This window comes from Panthera onca, chromosome D3 (assembly GCF_046562875.1).
Source record: "Panthera onca isolate mPanOnc1 chromosome D3, mPanOnc1 haplotype 2, whole genome shotgun sequence".
In the NCBI taxonomy this organism is placed as follows: Eukaryota; Metazoa; Chordata; class Mammalia; order Carnivora; family Felidae; genus Panthera; species Panthera onca.
Window position 1 is genome coordinate 9229602 of NC_138350.1, and position 17515 is coordinate 9247116.

Consider the following 17515-nt stretch of genomic DNA (forward strand, 5'->3'; position numbering starts at 1 on the left):
GCTGACGGGAGCCAAGGAGAAGTAGGCAGAAACAAAATGCAAAGGGGGAGAGAGGCAAGGTTCTGGAATCTGGCCTCTCTGGGCTTGGGACAGAGTCTTCTGGCAGTTTCAGGAGCAAGGCAGCATAAGGGTTAGGACCAAGCTGTGCGGGTGGGCAGATCTGGAACAGGCCTGGCTCTGCCGCTTACATGCAGGTTTATGGAGTGCCTACTGCACTCACTGAGCTTAGGGGAGGATTTATTTATTGAGCACCTACTGTATACCGCGTTCAGGACCGGCTGCAGAGCGAAAATGCAGGGCCCCCTGATCAACTATTGTTAAGAATCTCAAGATAGTGACAGCAGAGCATTAAGGCAAATTCTGGACCCTTCTAGGCCTGGAGCGCTGGGCAGCTGCCTAGGTTGTGGGCCCGTGAAGCTGGCCCTGCATGCATTGGACGTACAGTTATCGAACAAATTTGGACCCAGGCCCTGCTCTCATGGATCTTACAGAATAGGTGAAGAGACACACAGTAGATAAAGAAAAAATGATAATTGCAAATCATTATAAGTATTATAAATGAAACAAACAGTGACAGCAAGCAATGGGGTGAAAGGAGGTAACTTAGTGTAGTCAAGGAATGCTTCCTGAAGGAGGTGACACTTGAGCAGAGACCAGGGGAGCCTGAGAAGGAATTAGCCACATGAGAGGAAGAGGAAGGTGTTATTATAAAGGCAGAGAGAACAGCAGAGGCAAAGGCCTGGTAGCTGGAAAAGCCAGCACGACCAGAGGGTGGTCAGAGATACGGGGAGGGTAGCAGGCAGAGGGTCATGACATTCCTTTGAAGTTACAGGGGAAGTCTTAACTCTTATGATGGACAGCCATTGGAGCGCTTTATTATTTTAAAATTACATTAAAAAAAGAAATGTTCACGGGCTCCTGGGTGACTCAGTCAGTTAAGCGTCCAACTTTGGCTCAGGTCATGATCTCCCAGTGCATGGGTTCAAGCCCTGCATCGGGCTCTTCTCTAGCAGCTCGGAGACTGGAGCCTGCTTCGGATTCTGTGTTTCTCTCTCTCTCTCTTCCCTGCCCCTTCCCTGCTTGTACGCTAGCTCTCTCTCTTTCTCTCTCTCAAAAATAAAAAAATAAACATTAGAAAAATAAATGTTCATTTATTTTTCCATAGCTAACATGTCCACACGGTTGCAAATACGAAGGGGCATGTTGTGAAAATTCTCCTTCCCAGCTCAGCTTCAGCGACGGTCCCCCTCCCCGGAGGCAAGCAATGTTGTGCTAGTTTCGTGCTAGTTCTTTACAGAGATACATGTATCTTACGCATGGATAACCACAAGTCACACGTGTGCACGTATCCTGCTTTGCCTTGTGCACACAGATGGTGCTCTTCGAGAACATCATCCTACCTCCTGGTCTTTACGACTAGGCAGTTTATCTTAGTGATGCATCCACGTCCATCATAAATAATCTCATTCTTTCCCACTGTGCAGTATTCCACTATCCAGAGGCACACCACGGGCTAGCCAGCGCTAAGTACCGGGCGTTTAGATTGCTTTGTTGAAACACTTTAAGCAGGACCTTGGGAAGCCCGCTTAAATGCATCGTGGCTCAGTTGCTCCCCTGTAAAATGGGATAAGAAGAACATCTATCTTGAAGGCTATTGTGAGGGCTGAACAAGATGAAACTTGAAAGGCACTTAGCACGTAGTAAGCCCTTGATATGTGAACAGCTGTTGCTGTTGTTGCTTTTATTGTTGAAAGCAGACTGTTCCTTGGAGTTTGCACCAGGACTGGGGAGTGGGGAGGTGGGGGGGAACCACCTGTGCCCAGGAAAAAGACTTGGAGCCTCTGGTTTCCGGGGAGGCAGTTAGTTTATGCTTTCTGAACTTGCAGCTGCAGGACTGGATCTAAGCCATGGCTTTGGCCTCGACTGAGCCAAAGTGTGTGATCTCTCAGCATCTCTAGGTAGGGGGCTGGTGGGGGAGGGTCTCAGCTTGTTTCTGAGGCTGAGAGGTGGGCATACAGCCAGGAGCTGTCAGGATCCAATAATCTAAAGCCCAGGGAGGAATGTTCTGTAGGTGTGAACAGAGTAGTGATTAGCACATGGGTTTTGGAGAGAGCTCAAACCCTGAGTCTGCTTGTTGGTAGCTGTGTGGTTTTAAACAGGTGGCTTAACCACTCTGAACCTCAGTTTCTTACCCGTAAAATGTCACTTACCTGACAGTAGGATTGTAAGGATTAAAGCAAATGACGAAGGTATGGAATTTTGCACATGGTAGGTGCTCAAGAAATGTTGGTCATCGTTGTTACATAAGCTATAGTCTAGGGGAAGTAGGAAGGGGGGATTATCTCACTGTGTGTCAGGAACCGTTGTAGATGCTGAAATTCATCAGCTCGGTGACACTGAGGTTCTGCGGGTCCTAGGGCAGAATCCTATGTAATGTATCTGACACAGGCATCTCTGTTTTTGCTCCTGGTGCCACTGGTTGGTTTCCCTCTGGGGCTTCTCCCTGGAGCTGCAGGCCTCCTGTCCACTGTGGTGATGGTTTCTCTGTAGTGTGCAATAGGAGAGGCAGGGGTCATCTGAAAACGTCAGAGGCTTTCTCCATTTCCGTTAACTCGCCCTCAAACCTGACATCGTGGCTGGACTTCCTGGGGCATCATCTGCAGGCAGGTAGGAGAGTGTCTTAGGCTCGCCTTTTGTCAGGTTAGAAGACGGCTAAGTAACATGATGAGCTTGGGGATCAGAACCCCGATTTCCTAAAATTCTACTCCCGCGTGAGGTCAAGTACTCTAGAAGCAGAACCCGCGATGGGATTTTCTGGTACCAGTGATGACTCCGGGAAGCAGCGAGGGATGCCAGGCGAGGACGGGGCTTCAGCTGCAGTCTGGCCTCAGCCTGATCCCATGGGGAGCTCTGGAGCATGCTGGCACACGCTTGTCCCGCCTCGAGACAAAAAGTCTGTGCTTTTACATTGCCCCCTGCCCGTTATTCATTGGCTTTGGGCTGCACTCGGGGTGTCTGTGGGCAAGGCAGCTGCTTTTGTTGGCTGAGGGCAGTTCTCTGGAAAACGGTGCTGCCATAAGCCCTTAGCTGCTAACACTCCCAGAGGCTGGGGGTGGACGCCCCTCCTGTCAAGGACATCGGCAATGCGTGCTGTGCCCCCTCCCCTCCACCTGCATCTGTCCCCCCATCCCCCCAGCCACGGTCTGCCTGTGGACACGTGACCTCCTTTCTCTGGATGGCAAAGCTGAACTAACCAGTAGTGTCCAGGGTAGCTTCTGGCCTGGAGGACCGAGCTGGGTGCTTTCCATGAATGATCTTGGACTTTGCAGGCAGACTTTTAACGGGAAATAAGCTCCTAGTGTGCATGACTGAATGCAGGAGAGGATGGGCCGCCAGGTTCCGCCTGGAGAGCAACAGCATTTGGAGATTAGAGTTCGTGGGCGGAGACTGTGTCACCCCTGTCCCAGCCCTCCCTGCTTCCTGGGGTCCCCCGAGGGCAGCACCACATCTCTGCTGCAAAGCAGGAGGCAAGGCATTCGAATGAATGTTTGGAGTCCCCGTCCGGGAGCAGCCGAGGAAGCCCAAAACCTGGGCCCGAGCAGGGGCCAGGGGTCCCGGGGGCCCAGGATGGCCTCACTCAGCAACTGACACAGACAATAACGAGACAAGTTTCTTTTCAGCAGATTCCCTTTGCACCAGGAGATGTCCCTTCTTTCTTCCTGCTTTCCAAGTGGAAACGGTGAAATGGTCGTATTAATCTGAGAAGATTATGTCGATCACAGGGGAGCAGACGAAATGGCTTTTCTGTAAGAGGCTTGCCTCCCATGTGTCCAGCCCTCAGCCCCCCTCTGGCTTCACGCACTCAAAGATTTAATAACTCCACGGGCTGCAGGATAGGAGAGAGAGTGCTCTCCCTGTTCCCCTCCCGACTTCCCAGCATCCCAGAAAACGAGGCCGTGTGGTGCCAAAACCTTCAGGGAAATCGGGACCCACGGGACACAGTGACCCACGTTCCGAAGTTTTTGTTTTTTAATTAATTAAATGTAATCTCCGTGGCCTCTCCCGCTTTGCCCTTTGGCCAGACCTGCGGGAGCGGGGCGGGGAGCCTCACAGAAGACATGAGCCTGGCTCAGTTGAGCTGGACTGCCTTAGTGTTGAAGGAGAGTCACGCATGCATTCAACAAATGTTTATTAAATGCCTTCTCTGCGCCAGGCGCTCTGTGAAGTGTTGGAGATTAAGAGAGAACAGAACAGAGTAAGTCCTGCAAGGGGCTTACGTTTTAGACATAAGAGAGGCAAACTCTAAGCAAATAAAGAAATAAGACATCCGATAAATTTGGGAAGGGATACGAGCTGTGAAGAAAAGGAAATCAGAGTAAAGGAAGCCAGAGTGGAGGACGTGGGGGAGGAGCTGTTTTAAATGGAGCAGTCGGGGAGGGCCCTTTGAGGGGATGACATTTGGGAACACACCTAAAGAAACGGCAGTGAGCCTGGCATATGGGCCTGGAGTTCCGGGCAGAGGGGAGAGCAAGGAAGTGAGGGTTGGAAGAAGGGCAGAGAGGCCTGGGGGGGGGGGGGGGGGGCGCGGGGGGCTGCGTAGGGAGCAAGAGGAGAGTGGGGGGTAGAGTTAGAGAAGGAGGTCACAAGGAGCCAAGGTCATGCCAAGGAGTGTAGATTTTATTCTGGGAGCAATAGGGAGCCATTGAAGACTTCTGAGCAAAAGAGTGACATGGGCTGACTTACTGTATTTGAGGTAGGGAGGGAAGGGACATAGAGTGCAGACATGGCTTTTGCAGGTGTATGTACCTGTTTAATGACCACCCAGATCAAGATACAGAACATTTTCATCCTACAGAGGCCCCTCCCCAGCTGCCCCTCCCCAGCCCCCAAGTTAGCAATGGATTTGCTCTGATTTCTACAGTCATCAAATAACTTTGTCTCTTCTTAACTTCCATGAAAGCCACCGCCATATAGCGTGTTCTCTTTTGCTGCTGGCCTCCTTCATAAAATATGGTGTCTTGAGATGTGTCCCTATCGGTACATATTTCAGGAGTTTGTCTTTTATTGCAGACCAGCATCCCACTGCATGAACAGACCACACGGATCTATCTACTCTCCTGTCGATGGGCATTTGGATTGTTTCTAGGTTTTAGCTGTTGTGGATCAAGAAGCTATGAACATTCTTGTACATGCTTAGAACGTGAGCATTTTCTCCTTGGGTGTAATCCTAAGAGTCGCACTCGTGAACCGTAGGGGGAGGTGAACGTCCACAGCTTTAACGGGCCTGCCAGCTTCCCAAAGTGATGGTCCCACCCTCCCCCCACTTCACTGAGATAAAATTCACATATCATAACAATTCACCCTTTGCAATGAATTTTAGAACATTCTCATTGCCCCCCAAAGAATCCCCGTGCCCCAAAGCCATCACCTCCTAGTCCCCCCCACCCTCCCCAGCCCCTGGCAACCAAAATCTATTTTCCGCCTCTGTAGGTTTGGATGTTTCTTCCAAATGGAAACACACGATGTGGGGTCTTTCACTCAGCACCCTGTTTTCAAGGTTCATCTGCGTGGCGCATGTCAGAACCTCTTTCCTTTTTTACGGCGACATAACCTTCCATCGCATAGACCACACCACATCTTGTCTGTACGCTCATCAGCTGGTGAATACGGAGTCATTCCCACTCTTTGGCTGTTACGGATGATGCTGCTCCGGGCATCCGCGTACACGTTTTTGGGTGAACCTATGTTTTCGTCTCCCCTGGGCAGGTCGATACTTAGGTGTGGAATTGCTGGATCCCACGGTAGCTCTGTGTTTCGCCGTGGGGTGCGGTTTTTACAAGCTGTGAGTTGTGTTTGTAAAGATCTCCCTGGCCGCGGTGTGGAGCATGGACTGAAGAAAGCCAAGGGTGTGGGAGCAGGGGGGCTGTGGAAGAGGCCACCACAGTAAGCCGGGCGGAGATAGCGGTGGTTTGGATCAGCACAGCGGTGAGCCAGGCAGAGAGCAGTGGACAGCTTCTGGATCCATTGTGAAGATCAAACCAACGTGATTTTCGGATGGGTCGGGTGTTAAAAGTAATTTTTCTTTTTAAAAGCCAGGATTGACTTCAGGGTTTTGGACCTCAAAGCTGGCCGAGGCTAAAGTGACTGGCAAATGAGTCAGATGACACCCTCCGGTGGAAAGACCCTGGACTGGAATCAAGAACTCTGACCCTCCCCCTGCTGGACACGTGGCCTTGAGTTAGTGAAGAAGGGGGATGTGGGTTTTAGGAAGAAGGCTCTTGGCTCCGATCCATTTCTGCCTCTAGGGAGCTGTGACTTCCGGAAGGAACTTTCCCTCTTGGGGCCTGGGTTTCTCCATCTGGGAAGTGGAGAAGCTGGGTGACGTGCCGGTCTTCTCTGCATCTCCCGGAGTGCTTGGCGTAGAGTAGGGACTTCAGAAAGAGCGGCTGGATAACTGGGTGATGTCCGGGTTAATGTTTTCCAGGAGCACCGAACTTCCGCCATGACCGACACCGTGTTCAGCAACAGCTCCAGCCGTTGGATGTGTCCCAGTGACCGACCCCTTCAATCAGAGTAAGTCCCTGCGTCTTCCTGGGAGTGGCTTCTGTGGGGTCAGTGGGGTCCTGATAGTCCTACACTTGAAGGAAGAGAGGAAAAGCAAGGAAAGGAACAGAATTTCCTTCCGTGGGGTGAGGGGGGAAAAAACACCCGGTGGGGGTATTGTCATGGAAACCTCTTCACCGATTTTACTGCTTCGCAAGGTTGGAAGAACAAGATGAAATTTTGGGGCGCCTGGGTGGCTCAGTCAGTTAAGCGTCCGACTTCAGCTCAGGTCATGATCTCATGGTTTGTGAGTTCAAACCCCGCATCAGGCTCTGTGCTGACAGCTTAGAGCCTGGAGCCTGCTTTGGATTCTGTGTCTCCCGCTCTCTGCCTTGTCTCTGCTTGTACTCTCTCTCTCTCTCTCAAAAATAAATAAACGTTAAAAAAAAAAACAAGGTGAAATTTGGAACTCCATACCACATATTAGAGGTGGCACGGTGGAGTGGTTAGAGCACTGACCCAACAGTTAAAATCAGACTTGGTTCTGCTTCTAGATCTGAGCTCGTTTACTGTGCGATCATAGGCAAATCTCTTCCCCTCTCTGGGCCTCAGTTTCCTCATCAGTCAAATGAGGAAGTTGGACTAGATCACAGGTTGCAAACGGGCAGGCAACCAGCTGACTGTGACTTGCAACTGTGTTTTTTTGTTTGTTTGTTTTTACTATCTGGTTTTGGCCTGATTATTTAAAAATTGGGAAATTTTACATAAAAGTAATGTCATATTCTGTATGCAGTAATTATTATACCTGAATAAGGGATGTATTAGATCTGTGCCAAACTGGCTCATGAGAGCTGATAAATTTTGGGGCGTTTTGCAAGCCTGTTATTAAACACAGTCATTAAAAATTAAGTTTATAATGTTACCATTAAATTATGTTAAACACAAAGGATATAAATACTCAAAATTAATCACTTAATTATTTTACTATATTTTGTTATTCTCTGTGTTATGTTACATATGTTTTATTTTGAGAGAGAGAGAGAGAGAGAGAGAGAGAGCAAGAGAGAGAATCCCAAGCAGGCTCCACACTGTCAGTGTAGAGATCATGACCTGAGCCCAAGTCAGATGCTTAACTGAATGAGCCACCCAGGCGCCCCCATTAAACCCGTGTATCTAATGCTATGCTTCTGCATATTTCTTCCCAATTTTGCATTCAGCGGGGCTTTTTCTCCACTGTTAAATTGTCTGTGGAGGGTTCACCAGCACACCACTGCCTGTAGAGCCTGACAACCTACGTCTGTTGTTTATCATTCCTGTAGGCTTTCGCTCACAATGGCTTCTTTGAATGCTTGGTAGTTTTTTACTGTGAGTTCAATCTGTGAGAATCCTGGGGATCGACTTCGGGGATATTTCTCTTCGGAAGGATTAACATTCTTGCTTCTGCCAGGATTCAGGGGAGTCACTCCCCCAGGATGGCGTTAGCTCCCTCGGAGGGTCCTGGCTCAACGTCCTCCCGGGTCTCAGATTGAGCTTCTCCGCCTGTTAGGGGCGTAAGGTCAGACTCTGGAACACAGTGCTGGTATTCGCATCGGCTTACTGCTCACAGCTCGCTGTCCTAGATTCAGTTTGCTTTGTCTTCTTTCTCTTTTTTTTCAAAAAAATGCCTTCTAGAGTATGAATATGTACCTTCAACAGTACACGTTTGAAGTCCAGTTTGACCATTGGAAGAACGTGAAGGTATCACAGTAGTCAAGATAATGAACAAATCCCTACTTCCCCAGTGTTTCCTTGTGCCTCTTCCTCCCCCCACCCCAACCCCCACGTCTCCAGGTAATTGCTAACCTTTCTGTAATTATAACATTAGTTTATGTTTTCTAGAATTTCACGCAAGTGGAATCATACAGTGTGAACTCTTTTTTGGGAGATGTCTCCCTTCTTTTTCATGATCCATTCGTCTTGTTCCAAAACACCCATATTGTTGTGCGGGTCAATAGTTTGCTCCTTTTTATTACTGAATTCTATCTCATTGTGTGGCGATACCACAATTTGTTTATCCGTTTGTCTCCTGATGGACTCTGGGCTGTTTCCAGTCTGGGGCTGGGACACATAAAGCCTCGTAGAGAGATGCTTTGCTCTCGCTTGGGTCATCACCTAGGAGCAGGCTCCCGTACTCGCGTGATAGGTATGTGCTGAACTTCTTACAAAGCTGCCAGACTGTTTTCCAAGTTGGCTGCACCATACCAGAAGGCGTATGAGAATTCTAGCTTCTGTGCCTTCTCCTCACGGCCCTTGACGTGGCCAGTCTTTCCAACGTTAATCATTCTAGTGTGTGCACAGCGGCATTTCCTTGTGCTTTTCACTTGCGTTTCCCTACCGACTAATGATGCTGAACCCCCTCTTACGTAACGCTTGCCTTTCACATAACCTCTTTGTTGAAGTGTCTGTTCAAATCTTTTTTCCATTTTAAAATCAGGGCATTCACCTTCTTACTAAATTTTGCAAGCTTTTTTTTCCATATGCTATAGATAAGAGTCCTGTTTTTGGATACACATTGTTGCAAGAATTTTCTCTTGGCTCTGACTTGCCTTTTCTTTTTCATAACAGAAGCATTTAAGTTTTCATTTTGACCAAGTCTGTTGTGTTTATTTGCGTTGCAAGGGGAAGTGGTGTTGGAGAATTCCCCTAACTTTATAGCAATCCCAGAACTGCATTAAAAAAAAGGGGGGGGGGTCTGCTCTAATTTATCTAGGACCTAATTATGCATTGATGAAGGGTCTTTCTGAGTATTTAGTCCACGCATATTCTCTGAAGCAAAAGCCCCCGTCTGCTTACTTCTGTCCAAAACCTCCAGTTCTGTGAGTTTTACAGTTTTGAAGACACTATGGAACTTTTCCAAAGGAAACGTCTATTCTGCCAAGCCCTTCCCATGGTGTTCTCTTGGAGCCAAAGTTACTTTGCAGAGAACATTCCATCGGCCAAAAAATTGTGTTTCTGTAAGATAAACAGTTGCCGGAGGGTGGATGAGGGTAAAATATTTATTTTATTTAGGAAATGCCAGTTAATTAAAATACCATCCATCAGAGTTTACTTTTAGTCAATATGAAGCCAAACAATTTGCCCTACAATTAAATTAAAATTATTCCAACAGTCTGGATGCAGTTTTCTTAAAGTGCTCCTGGGCTCTTCTGTGAAACATCTTGGCATTCTGCATGCATCCGGCTGCCTTGATTGCTTCTACGTTTCCTTCAGATATTAAAATTATTTCTCAAATAAATACTAATGGGTGAATTGTAGACATCACACTTGCTACTTAGTTTGCTGCAGCTAATGCAGATGTTTCTAAGGTCTTTCTCTGGGAAATTAAGAAATCCAGTCTTGATTCACTTCTGGCTAGCCAGAGACACTTACTATTTTTGTGATTTTCAAACGCTTTTGTGATTTTCAAATGCCTCCCGCTCTCAGCCTCCTTGAATCTAATGACAACGTTTGAGGCACAATTGTGATTGTGGTTGAAAGATGGGAACACATCTGCTTCTTGCTTGGGTACGTTCAGCTCTCTACACGTGGGGAGAAATGCTGGTGTCCAAAAGTTCTATTTCTCTGTAGTTTTCAAGTCTGCAAGGCAGAGAGTACCAGAGATCAGTGGTGGAAACTGAGGCACCAAGGGAGGCTATGACATGCCTACAATTGCTCACCTAGTAAATAGAGATGCTGGTCTTCTTTCTAGAGTGGAAGAACTGACTTTCCCCAGCTGGAACATTGCAAACGAATGACCCACGGAGGGTTCAGGGCTCACTGCCCTACCTCAATGCGCTCTCTGTCCCCCAGGATGACGTTGGCCATGCTATCATTAGGCGATTTCTCTTTAGTACCAAAATCCATTATTCAATTACATAAATGGTCGGCTCAGTTAATAAGCTGAACTGATTAGTCATTTTAATCAAAGCGAAGGATTTTACAACGCTTCTTTGCAGCAGCCTTTTTCAGATGTGCTGAAATAAGGTAATAATGACTGGAAGTGTTTTTGGAAAATGTTTTGGAAACCAAAACCAAACAGAAGTAGGTCATTGCAATTTAAACTCTGTGGTTGTTGTTGGGGCTCCTGGATGGTTCGGTCAGTTAAGCATCTGACTCTTGGTAACAGCTCAGGGCCTGATCTCACGGTCGTGAGTTCGAGCCCCACATCAGGCTAGCTCAGAGCCTTCTTGGGATTCTCTCTGCCACTCTCCCGCTCACACACACACTCTTTCTCTCTCGAAATAAAGTAATAAACATTTAAAAAGACACTTTATCTAAAAAAGTCAACTCTGTAGTGGTTGCATCCAGGGTTGGTATTTTATGAGATTTGTTTCCTTAACTTTATTCATTTTTTCTCTCTCTCCTTTCTTTGCCTTCCCTCAGTGATAAAGAACAGTGAGTATTTTGATACTTTAATTTTTCCACACTCTGAATTTTATCTCTTCTCTGTTCAAATTAGCTGACCCCCAAAGAGAGCTGGTTAAAAAAGGAACTAGCAAGTTTTACACGTCTTAAAAAAAAAAATCCAAGTTTCTGGAGAAAAAAATTAGGAAATTACAAAAAACCATCTTGGTAAAAGGATAGAAAGCATTCCTTCGGAGAGCCCTCACTGTCATTCTTCTTAGTGATCTGCGGGATTCCAGCCAGCTTACTGACCCCTCTGTGCCCGTTTCTGCAGCCTTTGCCTGGGAACAACGTTCTCAGATAAAGACAATGGTCACTCACATAACTGCTATCACTAATAAAAGGTGATGAGGAACAGAACAGAGCCTTTGGGAAGTTACGTGCCACACATGTGGTCTCTGTCACCTCATGGGAGGTCAGTCTGGGTTCCCAGTGAGGCGCCTTTGACGCGGAGGTCCTATCCCTGCTTACGTCTATGTTTTAAATTGGATTCATTTCCTCAATATGCATGACAGATTGAACACCGAGTCCAATAAATGAACAGTCAGGCCGCAAAGCAGCCTGGGCTTCCGTTGTGTGTGCACGTTGAACCAGGAGCAGAGCATCAGGTCTGGCACCAGAAAACCCAGGTCTGAGTCCTGGTCTGGTGCTCAGTTTCAGGGTGGCCTTGAGTGATGCCCTTCACTTCCTTGAATCCTGGCTCCCTCCTTTGTAAAATAGGAATGATCACCCTGCCCTTCCTTCCTCTTCGTGTGGTGGTAGGATCAAATGAGATGTACAGGAAAGCTTTGTAAACTGTAAGGCACCAAGCAAAATCAGAGGCATGTGTGAATTACAACCTTGCCTTACCTTTGTGTGTATATATACACTGTGTTTATGTGCGGGGTGTGTATATTGTACAGCTTTTTTGGACCTAAATGACCATATCATCATACCCAGAATCCTTAGAAGTTTTCTTAACACTGATAAACACTTAACTAGATGACCTGGGGAAATTCTTTCCTGCTTTCCTGACCCTGACCCCCCCCCCCCATCTGTCAAACGGGGACTTTGAACAAGCTGATCACTAAAGACCATTTGAATGTCCTACAGTCTGATGTTGGCTGATAAGACTCTGGCCACACAAAATCTGCTTTTGATGAATATCACGAGTATATTATTCAGACATGTAGGGAGAGATGCTGAGACGTTGTCAGAGCGTAAATATGAACATCACAAGAGAGGTTCATGACTCCAGAGGGTACTCCTCTGAGTGCTGCAAGTCGAAAGGTAGGGTATGTGTTCATTCTGTCTCCCTCCTTCCTTCACCCCTTCCCTCCTCCCTTCCTCCCCTTCTCCCTTGCTCCCTTCTTCTCTTCCTTCCTTAACAAATCCTCACCAAGTTCCCACCACATGTCAAACACTGTGCTTAGTATTAGGGATACAGGCATAGCCAAAGTATGAGTATGGATCCAGGGGGGTCTACAAACAAATAAATAGCCAGTCAGCAACAAATACCCAAGCGTGCAAGGAACTGTCATAGCAGAATCACAGTGAGCCTTGGGAATGCAAGGAGAGGCACATAACCCAGACTTGGTGATCCTGATAGGGGAGTTCCTGGAAGAGGTGATGTGGAAACTGAGACCAGGTGACAGAGGAGCAAGATGGAGAAGAGACAGAGGAGTTCCAGGTAGAGGAACAGCGTGTGCAAAGTCCAAATGTGAGAGGCGGCATGGAAATTTAGAAGAACTGAGTAGAACTCAGTCTGGCTTAAAAGATTAGCAGGAACTTGAGATTCCCTTAGCAGTCTAAAGGGGGTAGGAGGAACCTGAGCATCCTTTCTGTACCCCCTTCAGTCTAGTAGGGGTGAATTTCATCCAGAAGTGCCTTTAGGCCGGCAGGGCCTATGTAAAACATTCCATGGCATTCCATGGTGTAGCCGCCCCTCCTTCCCCATCCTTTCCTCCAGGATTCATTAAAAGCTCATTCACTGAGCTGTAAAGAGACTTCCTGCCGACACCTGCCGGTGTTGGCATCCTGGGGGACAGGGGGGTGGAGAAGAAGTAAGAAAGGAAAGAAAAAGGATTAATTTTCTGCACACCGCTGCTATTTAATGTTTCGGAGCCCTCGTGCCCCGACAGCACTTGCCTCGTCCTACTCCTTTTGGGAATTATAATTTATTAATAGAGACATCTGGTGGGTATTTATTATGTGACTATTGTGTGCATGAAATGAAGAATCAAGGTGGGAGGCCAAAAGGAGGTGGGCGTCTGGATTTTGCAGTATTTCAGGGAGCGACATGTGTGAAGGGCTTCTACCAGCAGTCAGGACGGATCTCCTCTGTGTTGGGGGCCCTGGGTGTTGGCTGTGGCGGGAGGGCTCCTTCTGTCCCTGTCCAGACACCCCTGAGCAGGTAGGCTCAGGCAGCAGCCGAAGCACGATCCGGATGCCGGTTTCTTGAGTCTCTGCCTCATGCGTGTTTCTCAGCAATTCCCTCCCCTCTCCTGCGTGTCAGGCATCTGGACAAATTGCAGGCCAGCCGCGGTGATCTTTAAACTTTTTGTCAACAGCGAAACGCTTTGAATGAATTTAATTCAGAAGCTGGATATGTAAGGCAGATCAGAGGAGAGCTGGATAAAGACCTTTAGTGGCTACAAGCCTTCAACCTCTTATAGGGAAGTTGATGCCGCTGGTCATTTCCAATAATACCAAACTGTAAAATAAACGTAGACGCCCTAACGGGCTTCACCTATCTGTGTGGTCGCCACAGTGGACACTGTATCAGTTCGCTTTTGCTGTGTAATGAGCCAGCTTAAAACTCAGTGGCATGGAACGACAGTCGCTTACTCTCAGGGGTCTGGGCTTGCCTGGGCTTGCTTATGCATCAGCGGGGCTGGCTGATCTAGGATGGCCATGGCTGCAGCGGCTCAGCTCTGCTCCACATGCGTCTCATCCTCCAGCCCCCTGTCCTGGGCTTGTTGTCACGGTCACCGCAGGGGCGCGAGAGAGTGAGCACAAACACACAAGACTTTTGCAGCCTCAGCCTCGGGAGTGGCACAACATCGCTCCCCCGCCTTTCATTGGCCAGGGCAAGTCAGAAGTCTGGGAAGGATGCACGTGTAGAGAAATAGACTGACTCTTGGGTGAGAGCGATTTCAAATTCACGCGGCAAAGAGCATGGATACTTGGAAGAGTGAGGTATGGAGGTCATCAGTGCAGTAAACCAAATTTCATGCTTTTGTTAAATACTACGTACTTTCCATTTTTTTCTCCTTGTTTTCTATACTGGTATCCGTCTTCTGAGAACCCAGCTGAGTGAGGACGGTGGGCGGCCTGGTTGCCTACCTATCCTGTCCTTCTATCCCCCACCCCCCTGCAGCCCTTGAGATCCCTCCAGGGAACTGCTGAGCCCAGTTTGGTGGCAGGGCGAGGGAATAGGAGGCAGGCATCCTTTGATGTTTGTCTTAAGTGTGTGGATAAGAGTGGAGACAGGCTAGGCAATTCGCCCTTACCTGTCTCAGCCGGCAAGCCAGGGGTCTCTCTACATGCAGCCTCCGAGGGCCTCAGCAGGAATCAGAAATGAAACCATTCCCATTTAACAGATCCAGAAACTGATACTTAGAGCGGAGCAGAGCCCGCTGCTTACACGCGGCAGACCCAAGATTACAATCTTGAACTCCGCCAGGTCAGGGAGGGCTCACGTTGCCATGCAGTAGGCCCTCCGGGTGTTTTCTGGCTTGGATGCAATGCTGTGAGTAACTTGTTCAAAGAAACAGTACTTTGGCCTTTGATGAGTTCCCAACACTGGACCCTGGTCTTAAGACTGCAGAGCTGGGATCCTGTGCTCAGAGGGCCTTGGCAAAGGAGCCACTGTCCTGTCATAGGAGCATTCTCGAGGGTTCCGTGCTGACAGCGCTCCCCAGCATATCACGGGGAGGCTCAGACAGGCCCAGTCTCTCTCTTGAGAGCAGAGGCTCTGGTCTGAAACACTATCTCGCTTCTCTCTGTTTGCTTTTGGAATTAAAACACGAAAATCCACAGGAGGCTTGCGAGTCCCCACTGAGACCAGTCGGTGACATTTTCAAACACTGGATGAGCTGTTTGTCAACTGCGTGTTTTGGAGCCGAGAATGGGGGAGGGGTTGGAGAGGTGCTGGCAACCCCTGGCACACCTTCTGCCTATCTGCAGATGGAGGCAATTATGTCAGGCGGGCCCTCTCAGGGACCCCCGTCCCTGCTTATGTTTCTGGAGCCACACGTGTTCAGCAGCACCCATTTCCTGCACACACGGACCCCGGTGAGTTGTGTGATGGGGTGAGAGGCATTGGTTTTGTGTCTGGCCCGTGACTGACCCTGCCCACGACCAGATGGTGAGCTCCGGGAACACGTCCTTGAAGGGGTCTCCACTGGGAACATGGCCCAGCATCTCACCTGTGCTCTGTTTTTGGTCACTAGGCTGCTTTGTAAAGGCAGGACATAAATGGAGAGGGATCAGGAGAGGTAGAAGGAAGAAAAGTGAGGACAAAGGAGGGAAGAATAGGGCCAGTTGGGACGTCCATTTCTAGGGAAAGCCAGAGGGACCTGGGGGAGGGGTGGCTGAATTAGGTTATGACACAGGCTCTTTTGGGAAGGGTGGGTGATCTTCATTATGCTGGAGTCCAGTGCATCCTTTAAAAATAATTGAAGAAACGTCAGGCTCAGGGATATTAGCCCACTATAAGGAAGATCTTTCCAATACAACATCACAGGCTCCCTGAGAAAGTGAGGTCTCCGTTGTGGGGAGCATTCAAGCAAGGCTGGAAAGACCCCTGCTAGGGAGGCCGTGGCAGACAGACAATGTTCTGGTGTTCATGCCTTTGTGTAATCAAGGTCCCCTCAAGGTGAGGGCGCCTGAGGGTGGGTGGGACCCGGGACCTGTTTCTAACCTATAGGATACAGCAAAGGGACGGGACGTCACTCTCGTGATTACATTATGTTGTATAAGACTCTGTCTCAGCTGACAGGAGCCAGGTCCCCCTGGCGTACTTGATGAAGCAAGCAGCTCCCAGGATGAAGTTGGAGAAGCCCACTTGGTTAGGAATTGCGGATTGCCCCCAGGACCCCAGGGGTAGCCTCTTGCCAACTGCTAACAAAAAGCCAGGCCCTCAGTTACGCAGCTGCAAGGAAACGAATCCTTCCAGCAACCCAAATTTGCCTGGAAGCTGATTTTTTTTCCCCCTCCCCGGTCAAGCGTCCAGATGAGAACACAGCACAGCCAACACCTGACTGCGTCCTCATGAGATGCCAAGCGGAGGAGCCGGCTTAGCCGGGCCTGGATGGACACAGACACTGTGAGATCACAAATGTGTGCTGTTTTAAGCCCCTAAATCGGTAATAACTCGTGATGCAGCAATAGAGAATGTAGAAAGTGTATACAGACCCTGTAGATGGGGCTTTTTCCGCTCTGTCTCTACCCTCCAGCCGAGTTTTTCCAGTACGCTGCAGGACAAATCGCCTCAACCTGAGTGGCTGCAAACAACGAAACCATTTATCACATCTCCCGGTTTCTGTTGGTGGGAATTTGAGGGTGGCGGGTGCTTCCCCCACAGGGTTACTCGTGCAGTTGGTGTCCTCCCAGGGCTTGCTGGGGGCTGGAGGACCGCAGAGCAGTCAAGATGGCACTGGCTGGGGCTGGGGGCCTCCCTTCCCCTGCACATGGGGCTTTTCCACAGGGATGTTAGCGTGTCCTCATGACGTGGCGTCTGGCTTCCCCCAGGGCAAACGATCCAAGACCACAAGGCAGAGGCTGCGATGGCTTTTACGACCCAGCCTTGGAAGTCGCGCACCGCCACTCCCACTGTATTTCTTGGTCACACGGGACTGGCCGGGAGTCAGCATGAATACCAGGAGGCAGGGGTCCTAGGGGACCACCCTGCAGGCTGGCTGCCACGTTGATCTTCACCTCCTCCGGCACTCTGCCTGCTCTCTCAACTCCAAGCTTTTGCAAAGACCGTTTACTCCCTTCGCCAGGCCCGGTCTCTTTCTCTGCTGTCCCCTCCCGGATTTCAGCTTACTCTTGCGGTCTCCACAGGGGCCCTAGTGCTGCTCTGGGGCCTGAAGCTTACATAATTTGGGGGGCCCTCTTTACCTTTTACAAAATTTTCAGCTCACAGGACCATTGCTAATGCCCCTCCTGGGGTCTGGGAAGGTGCCTGTGCGAACAAACAGTCCCAAATGTAAGCTTTGCTTGTATCACAGCAGATCTTTGTCTGGGTCTTAACATAGCTGTCACTTCCCCAGGGAGCTGTCCTTGGCCCTTTAGACTAACCAAGTTCCACTGCTTAGGTCACCCTTAGGATTAGACGTTTAACATCCCTTTGGGCCACAAGGGACTGTGTCTTAATTCAATAACTTTCTGTGCTCATTCTCACACACTATTCTAAATACGATTGACACAGTAGTGACCCAGACCCAGACAAGGCCCCCACCCTCCTGAAACCAACATTCTGGTGCAGGGGTAGGGGGGGTTGCGTGTAGAGAGATGCAGTAAACAGGTAACAAAATTATTTTAGAAAGGTAGTTTGAATTAGTGA

The 17515-nt window shown here is 48.9% G+C and overlaps 1 protein-coding gene across 5 annotated transcripts in view; it reads left to right on the forward strand.

Annotated features, from left to right (window-relative positions):
- Positions 1-17515, forward strand: part of RPH3A (rabphilin 3A) — a 274475-nt gene that overhangs the window by 200850 nt on the left and 56110 nt on the right. For 3 of the 5 annotated variants that reach the window (XM_081790687.1, XM_081790686.1, XM_081790685.1), the window contains exons 3-4: positions 6485-6573; positions 10945-10956. In XM_081790687.1, the coding sequence (XP_081646813.1) occupies positions 6503-6573; positions 10945-10956 (83 nt within the window). In that variant the 5' untranslated portion in view covers positions 6485-6502. Of the gene's footprint in view, positions 1-6484; positions 6586-10944; positions 10957-17515 lie in introns of all 5 variants that reach the window. The other 2 variants (XM_078435778.2, XM_081790688.1) reach the window with 2 other exon arrangements.